The sequence below is a fragment of the Sinocyclocheilus rhinocerous genome, unplaced genomic scaffold, assembly GCF_001515625.1.
Source record: "Sinocyclocheilus rhinocerous isolate Xijiao unplaced genomic scaffold, SAMN03320098_v1.1 scaffold1084, whole genome shotgun sequence".
NCBI lineage: Eukaryota > Metazoa > Chordata > Actinopteri > Cypriniformes > Cyprinidae > Sinocyclocheilus > Sinocyclocheilus rhinocerous.
In genome coordinates this window covers 1,042,637-1,052,087 of record NW_015656001.1, presented here as the reverse complement: position 1 = coordinate 1,052,087, position 9,451 = coordinate 1,042,637, and the positions used below count along the sequence as shown (strand labels likewise).

Sequence of the window (9,451 nt, the reverse complement as noted above, 5' to 3'; positions counted from 1 at the left end):
GGGTATATTTGTAGCAATAGCCAACAATACATTGTATGGGTCAAAATTATCGATTTTTCTTTTATGCCAAAAATCATTAGGACATTATGTAGAGATCATGTTCCATGAAGATATTTTGTAAATTTCCTACTGTAAATATATTAAAGCTTAATTTTTGATTAGTAATATGCATTGCTAAGAACTTAATTTGGACAACTTTAAAGGCAATTTTCGCAATATTTTGATTTTTTTTGCACCCTCAGATTCCAGATTTTCAAATAGTTGTATCTCGGCCAAATCCTAACAAATGTATGTATGGTTTGTCCTATCCTAACAAACCATACATCAATGGAAAGCTTATTTATTCAGCTTTCAGATGATGTATAAATCTCAATTTCGAAAAAATTGACCTTATGGTCCAGGGTCACATATTTACTGTTCAAATGTTGGGGTTGGTTCGTTCTCTTTCTTTCTTTCTTTCTCTCTCTATATATATATATTACTGACCCCAAAATTATTTGTTCCGTTTAGTTTATTATTAAAACAATCGCGACTTACAAATCCACACACTTTTGTTCTGCCTTCAGATTTCAAAAGCTTCAAATTCATATTCGTATGAGATAAATGTCATGTCCTCGCACACCATCTATTTCCTATTTCTCTAATTGCACTGGGGACCTTTTCTCGTCTCTTAGTGAAATTAAAATTCTGCTCCATTCTCTCTGAAAGGCACAGTCACATGAAAGACTGAACAACATGACAGCTTGTCTCTCTCAGATTCTTTCAAAATGAAGGTTTCACTTCAGTGTTTACGGATCACTTATTTACAGCACATAAAAAAAAAAGATTTCCAATTAAAACTATGGCTCTGTTCCAATACCAAGTGAGCTGGCTTGCAAGAAGAAATTTCTCTCACGCCACCCTCTTGTATACATTATTTCAAAGAACTTACCGCAATGCATTCTGGGATTTTCATCTCCAAGATGCATACAGTGCTTCCTTTTTTAATTTGATTAGAATGAAATATCGTAATCACGCTTTTGGAACATACTTAAAATGCTGCCTATGTAGTCAGCTCACTAGGTTTTGGAACAGAATCACTGTGTTTGTGTTGTTTTTGTTTTGAACACTGCAACAATTATTTTTTTTTCTGTATCTACAGCATTATAGTCAGCTCATGGTATTGCGTAACACTGTAAATCCTAAATCCAAAGAAGCCAGTCGGAGTCCTCCAGGTGGTAGGAGCTTTACTGGTTCAGGCTACAGAAATTTATCATGCAGCCACACTTCATTTATGAATTAATAGTGCGTTGACGCAAACTAGTCAATGATTTATGGGACAGATGGAAAAGGCTGAAATATCAAGACTTTAAAAAGGGTTGTTGTGTGGGACTGCATAAAAATTTATTAGGGCCAGAGCAGGGCTGTCCTTAGGGGGGTGCAACTGGTGCGGTCGCACCGGGCCCCACGCTTGAGGGGGCCCCGCAGTGAACGCACCAAGTTTTGGAGCATGTTTAGGACCCCCCCTCCCCCCAGAACACGATCACGAAGGGACCGAGGGGGGCCCCGCTCCCTACCTCGCACCAGGCCCCACGTCAGCTAAGGACGGCCCTGGACCAGAGCACCGATGGTGTGAGGATCCTAGTGGAATTGCTCCGTTTCTTCTTCTTCCTCTTCTTCTTCTCCAAAGTGAATCGCATTTTTGAGGGCCTAAAAATGCTCCAAAACTCATGAAACTTTGCACACGCGTCAGAACTGGCGAAAATTTACATCTGATATGGGTTTCAGAAGTGGGTGTGGCAAAATGGCTCGATTGCACCACCTGTACACATTCAACTGAGTGCGCGTCGAGCTACGTTTTACGTACATGTACGAAAATCGGTACACACATTTGATGTTTCGCCATGAAACAGGAAGTTGCTGTAACTCAGGCAAGCAATGTCCGATCTGCCCCAAACTTCACACATTTGATAGTTGTTCTGTCCTGAACACATACCCATGCCCATATTTAGTTATAGTCATAGCGCCACCTGCTGGCAACAGGAAGTGTCATGGTTAACACTGTTATGGTCTCCTAGGAACATATTACAAAGCGTCAACAAGTGTTAAATAGGCTGGCAACATGCTAGAAACATACTAAAACATACTAGCAACACTTAGCTAAGTGCTAAAGCATGCTATTAATGCAGTGAAACAGGAAGTTGTTGTAACTCAGTCATGCAGTGTCCAATCTGCCCCAAATTTAACAAGTTTGATAAGAGTCCTGTCCTGAAAACATTTACATGCCAATATTCAGTTATAATTTATAGTACCACCTGTTGGCAACAGCACATTTCATGTTTTACACTAACTCAAACATACCATGTTCAATCTGCACCAAATTTCACAGATTTGGTAAAAGCCCTGGTCTGAAGACATGTACATGCCAACATTCAGTTACAGTCATAGCGCCACCAGCTGGCAGTAGGAAGTTTGGCACATATAAATAACTTTGACATATTCCTCCTATATTTATCACTTTAAATGCATATTGCCCACCGTTAGCTGTTTTCCTAAAGTCACCGGGTGGCGGTGAGCCCGGGTGCGAGGGCCTTTTCATCGCTGCTTTCAGCTTTAATAGGAATGTTTCTTTTTCATGAGGAAAAAATGTCTAAGCTCTAAGTCTAGTGATAGCACTGCTAATTAATGCTGTAAACATTTGTTTCACAGCAATGAACTTCTGCCTGTCTCATTTAATTGCATTATATGGGTTTGTGCATGGTTGATGCTGATGCTGTTTTGCAACTGATTTCCCCTCAGCAATCAATAAAAATATCTGTCTATCATTTAATACTTAATTATTTTATATAAAAAGCAACAGACATTAGACAGATCATGGGCGAGGAATTTTTAGGCATGCTGTGAAGCCTTAACTATGTTAAAATCTTGGCATATTGGTTTTATAAAACAGCCTCAACAATGTTCAGTAAAAAATGTATTCATAACTGGAATTAAAAAATCCTGCACCTAGTAATATAGTTCATTAGACTGTAATGTTATATTTTTTTTACTTATTTTATAATTCAACTTGTATCATAAGAGCGGCCTTGAAAATGAGAGGCTAATAAAAAAAAACTAGCTACGTGTACTGTGCTAGACTAACTGAGACTTGTCATGGCACTTGTACACTGTTGTTCTCTCGTTGGTCTGATTGCTTCTATTGTTCTAATTTGTAAGTCGCTTTGGATAAAAGCGTCTGCTAAATGATTAAATGTAAATGTAAATGTAAATGTCATTCCCCGGAACTGCTTCCAGTGTACAACAGTGAGCGCAAGCTACATTAAAGTGATTATTACGTTTTGAATACGCAAGCTACATTAAAGTGATTATTACGTTTTAAATATGGTTATTTTTCTTACAAAACCGCATCGATTCGCTACAGAAGGCCTTTGTTCAGCCCCCTGAGTCGTGTGAGACACTTTTTTTTAATGGATGGGCGCATTTTATTTAACTGCTTTTGGACGGATGCATGCAACACCCGCTGAGTAGCATTAAACAGCTTGAAAGATCAAAGACAATTTTTAATATAACTCCGACTGGATTCGTCTGAAAGAAGAAAGTCATATACACCCAGGATGACTTGAGGGTGAGTAATTTATGAGCTAATTTTCATTTTTGGGTGAACTAACCCTTTAATTATGAGCACACCGTTCATTAGCTCACAATTTTTTCAGCCATTAAAAGTTTTCAGATTGCATAATATTTAACAGTTAAGCAGTTTATGGTGCTGGAGATCCAGTGAAAGATTTAAATCCCAGTGTAAACAGAAGTACAGTGCCGTCTGTAGATTAGAGAGGGATTTGCTCCTCTAAGCCCTAGTAACACAGCGACTGACCCTTGCAGCATGGTTTATCATGTGTTACTCACGTGTTTCATGTATTAAAGGAATAGTTCACCCAAAAGTGAAAATGACTCACCCTGAGGCCATCAGTCTGAAGTTGTGTGGATTATTGTGATGATTTTATCAGCTGTTTGGGCTCTCATTCTGATGGCACGCATTCACAGCAAAAGATCCACTGGTGTGCATGTGATGTGACTCTAAAATTCTCCAAATCTGTTGACATCTGATAAAGAAACAAAGTTGTCAGCAAATTTTCATTTTTGGGTGAACTATTCCTTTAACATGTAAAACAGCCCAAATCAAGACTCACATATGAGTGATTGGTGGCTCATTTTAACCAATTTCCCACTTAGTTGTAGGGACTTTTTGGTTGCTCATCTGCTGTTTTAGATGTTTCCGTGCTTGTACTTAAGCTATTTTCACTGAATCAGTAACAGCAGCTATTATTCTCTCCCGACATGTCAGTTTTAGACTCTACAAATTTAATTTAGCATTTGCAATGACGAATGATTTCGCTGATTTTTGCCTTGCAGATGACAAAATGTCCAAAACACTATGTGCCTTAGTGGTGCACAAATAGCACACTTCCCTTTTAAATGCACATTACGTCCAGCTCTTGACAGTCAATGTGATAAATATGACAAACAACTGGCAAAATCCACATGCACATGACCGACACCAAAGCGGGAATTAAATGCTCTTATAGGACTGAATCTGTGCTCTGTTGTATCGAAATGCTTCCAGCTCTCAAGATTAAATTTAACTTGGAACAAAGTCATTTTAGAGCACTGCCTCCTGAGGCAGTTGTCTCTGTCAACATAATATAATTTTGTGTAATGACTCAGCAGAATAAATCCAGAGTTGGACTGACAGAGTCCCACCTTGCCAAGAGCTCAAACAATCACAACTGTGTTCAGAATGTAAATTGTAGGGAATGGAGCTCAAGCACACATTCACTTTTCTGCAAGGTTAAAGCACTGTTTATGTTCTATAGATTTAATAATATATTTACTGGAGCTAATCTTACAAGGAGTCACAGTACAGCACATTTTGAACTTACTGAATTATTATTATTATTAATAATATTAATAATATTTTTAAAATACAGCCATTTTGATAACCAGAATTGGCTTGAATCAGCCACAGGCCAAAAAGAACAAAGGCAATTGCGACTTTTTTCTCGTGATTTTAAGTTAATACCTTCCTATTTCTGCCTCAGAATTGAGAGATATAGGCCTAAACTTAGAATTACGGGATATACATTTAGAATTGCGAAATATAATCTCACAATTCTAAACTCGCAGGTCCGAATTGTGAGATAGAAATTCTGAATTCTGAATTTACATCTTGCAAAACTGACTTATTTCCTCAGAATTGCGAATTTATATCTTGGCTGTTTTGCTTGTAAAATCATTTTATCACATTTGAATCTAAAGACGCTTTTTGGTGCAACTGCAGCATTTAGCAGCATGGGCCCAGAATTTATCCCACCTAAAAAAGTAGTTTCACCTCAAAAGGATGGTTTAGACAACTTTACTTTTTTATTTATTTTTAAATATACCTGTAGAATAGATAATGTTTCTGGAAAAGTAAAAATTATTAATTGTTATTGATTGTTATGAATAATCAATTGCACAGCAAAAACAACAGCAAAACTCTACCACATGTGAGGGAATTGCATCATGGGAAATCACAGGTCTGTGTAACGCTGTAGTCTCATTCTGTGTCAGGACAGTTTAATAATTAATTAAAACAAGTGTGTCTCCTCAAGGGTGGAAAGGTCTTGCAATGAATATCCTAAGCAGGTCTCAGACAAGTGTCTCAGATATCACAACAGAACTTTCACTTCAGCTTTTCACTTACTCCATAACCATGTAAACACGCAATTGATTTTAAAGAAAAGAACATTTGCATTCTGACTTGAGAAATAATCCTGTGGTTTCATAATGTCTTGTTTTCTTTGATGAAGTTGACCTTGTACTTTTTGTATTCCTCGAGCCAAACACAAACTACAAGACTCACTCTTTCATGTTGTAAATATGTTGCCTGAAAAATCAAACTGCTGCCCACGTCTCAACCATAATTTTTCAGCTTTTTATCTTGTTCTGTGTAAATGGAAAAACAACCAAGCTTTTCTTTCAAGTTGTTTGTTTACGTGTCATGAATAAATCTAGCTTAGCTGGACATGTCTGAGAAATTTGGAGATGATAGCTAGGCCTATTTTAGGAAGGAGAATGATCTCTATTCTGTGTTTAGTTGTGCAAAGCGCACGCCAACATGACACAAAACAAACTATATTTTTAAATATGCACAGAGAAACGAGCTTTAGGTTTAGCTGTAAAATCTTACAGGCTTACAACTGATGAAACATCCAGAAAACAAGTCTCACTTAAATGATTTTGTATAAGCATGCGAGGGGACTGCAGTTTGTCAGCAAACATAACTCAAACATGACAGCAGAATTAAAACTATTGAATCATTTAGGTTAGTATTCTCTGTAGGCTGTTTAGAATGGAAGACTTAGCGAATTAGCGATTTAATGTAGGTCAACGAATCGTATCTCGGTTTCAAACGGAGTTGGCAGAACGATCTGAATCTGTATATAAAAAGCCAACTTTATTGGTGCTCAAGCTACAGTAAATTTACTGATAAATCCTTGTCTGAGATCAGAGATCGCCTTTTACCAACATGAGAATCATTTTCCACATAGCAATAATATCGTGTGTGTGTCCTGTTTTTTGTCTGTTTTAAATCCGAACTAGCCATGCCCAATAAATGAGTCAATAAATCTTCCGAGTCGATTCTTTCAATTACGTTCAGTAAGGGTCCGAATCACAGGCTGGTCCGAATCCTTTCGTGTTTTAATTTGAATCATTCGCCACACGTGCTGAATCGTTTGGAGCGCGTTCTCACTCAGTAAAACCAACCAGCGCGATACTCAAAACACAGATACAAGAGCGCTGAATATGATGGATATTTACCTAGGAGCCATGGAAACTATCCTATCTTTTGCCAGCCATGAACTTTATTCTTTAAACATTTGCACTTTAATGATGTCAACAGCTCTGCACTGCAGGTAGGCTACATTTCCCAGTGAAAAACACTTTTAACTAGACTACCTTGAAACCTTAATTGTGCATGTAGGCTGTATGCCCTAATATATTTTATTGGCTTAGTGGCGCCATGACATCAAGTCTGTTTGCACCTGTCTCTCAAACATACTTAATTGCTTTAGCAATTTTATATCACTGAGCATTGTAGCAATTTATAAGTTTTAGCAACAGTTACAAACTGTTGTTGACACAGTATGAATATAGAGTGGAATATTTATCTCAGATAGTCTTTGAAGATACATTTTTGAGTTCATGCTGAGAACTGACTTTTGATTGCACATCTTGTCAAATCTAAGAACACTTTGAGACGTTTAGATGTTTTCTGAATCTGGGGACATGTGAAATCACTGGGGTCTTTTTCTGAGGGGAAATATCTAAGAAGAAGTGTTCTTATTTGATTTCCATTGCTATAGAAGAACTGAGATAAATATATATCCTTTGTGACTTTTCTTTCTTTTTTTTACTGATCTTATGGGTATGTAGAATGAAAAAAGTTAAATTCACATGCTTGAATTTCTTTGTCTGGCAAGACTATTAGGATATAAATGGAAAGTCCTGTATGATGTCATTAGGTTCACATAGTGATTTATACAGGTCTAGATGAACATACTCCATCTATCGTGTGTTTGTAGAATCAGCAGTGTTCATGAAGGTCTTTATTTGTTAATGTGCATGAGCAAATCGTCCCCCTGTGCTGTGATTTATTGATTAGATGGCAGGCAGTGAACAGAGGACAACAGCGGCCTGTGATGAGAACTGAACCTCTGGAATGAGTGTAAACACAGCGTTCAGAATCAACAGCAGGGCTGTTTACACGTCTGCAGCAATTGTGAGGGGAATTTCCATAATCACGTCGTGTTTCTGCAGGCTTCATTTGACCCCTGTTAGTCCCTGGAGATGTTGTCAGGTTTAAAGAGTTTCTGTAAGAATCAGGTAAAGGATGATGAGAGCACAGTGGAGGATGAGTCACCTCGCTGCATACACACAGTGATTAAGACCACAGAAAGCCTTCCAACACGCATGATTTGTTTGTTTCTGTGCAGGTGATTGTGGGAGGAGAATGAGGATGAATCAGAATTAGCTTTGTAATATTGTACATCTTTGTTCCATTTAAGCACTTGTTTTAGGGTGGTGAACAGCTCCTATGAAAAAGTACCACGGTTTTTAGACATTTACAAAGGAAATTGTAAATACCATGGTGGGTTGTATGGCCAAATTCTTAAATTTGAATAATCTTAGGTCATTTTACACAATAGTTGTTTCAACAGCTTTATAGAACGATCACATCAAGTCATGTCATGAGAAATCAGATTTTCTTTTGTTATATTTTCAGATAGTTTAAATATGTATTTAGAAAATCTATAAATCTTTATATATGTCATTTATAGGAAGAAATTAATGAAGAATGCATTAAATTGAATGAAAATGTTATAACTGCAAAAGTGTATAATTGTTTTCCAGCAAATCAGCATATTAAAATGATTTCTGAAGGATCATGTGATACTGAAGACTGGAGTAATGGCTGCTGAAAATTAACAATATTATTTGTACTGTATTTGTTAAAAAATATAGTAAATGCAAGTTTGATGAACGTAAGAATCTTCTTTTTAAAAACATTAAAAAGACAAATTTTTATATCTGTTGACACTATTAAATAATTTGAATGAAACAGAAAAAATATTTTAAATTGTAATATTTTTTGTTGTATTTTTGATCAAATACAGTGTAGCGAATCAGCTCATGGGGAAATATGAATAATTAATCATAACTAGTTATAATTAATTACAAATATTTAGATCCGCTGTAGATATTTACTTGACCTCTCAGGGTCAACTGTCTGTCAATTCTAAGAACGTTAATTTCCTGGTTAAGGGAAATAACTTTCTTACTGTACAACTCTACACAGAGCCTGTAGCATAAATCTGCATGATTAGGGACTCCAGTTATGAGCAAACAATGAACAACGTCAAGTGTGATACAAATAAGACTTTATTAACTACATAAACACTTAAACTAGTCCAACATACTACATAAACAATTAAACTGGTCTAACATACACATAAACACACACACACACATACAGTTGGTATAGGAAAGGGTTAAAAGCTTAACGCAGTAAAGAGAAGAGAAATAAGAATATGAAACTATGGTACCATTTGATATTCAGCAGATCGACAGCCTGAAGGAAACATCCATTTCTTAGTTCAAACACACCTTTGTAAAAAGATGCAAATGATACCTAATGTATCAATTAATAAGACTAAGTTTGAATACTTGCACGTCTCGTCTGTCTGAAAGAAAGGCTTGATGCAATCTGAAGGCTCAAGTTGATCTTTGCTGAAGTTGGTTGATGAAAAAGAATCAGTTTGAGTCAGAGAATCTTGATGAATGGAAAAGTCAAGGCCGAAGGCCTGGCACAAAACTTAGGATGTCCTGGAGCGTTGTAGCTCACATCTTTTCAGAATTCAAACAAACCACC

The 9,451-nt window shown here is 36.8% G+C and overlaps 1 protein-coding gene across 3 annotated transcripts in view; it reads left to right on the top strand.

The window, feature by feature from the left end:
- LOC107719143 (oxidation resistance protein 1-like) overlaps positions 1-9,451 on the top strand; it is a 73,916-nt gene that overhangs the window by 3,905 nt on the left and 60,560 nt on the right. For 2 of the 3 annotated variants that reach the window (XR_001637491.1, XM_016526508.1), the window contains exon 1: positions 6,798-6,935. The exons of the other annotated variant lie outside the window; for it this stretch is intronic. Coding sequence is in view for 1 of the 2 variants with exons in the window: in XM_016526508.1 (XP_016381994.1) it covers positions 6,826-6,935 (110 nt within the window). In the remaining variant the exon portion in view is untranslated. Of the gene's footprint in view, positions 1-6,797; positions 6,936-9,451 lie in introns of those variants that run through there. 3 annotated transcript variants of the gene reach the window in all.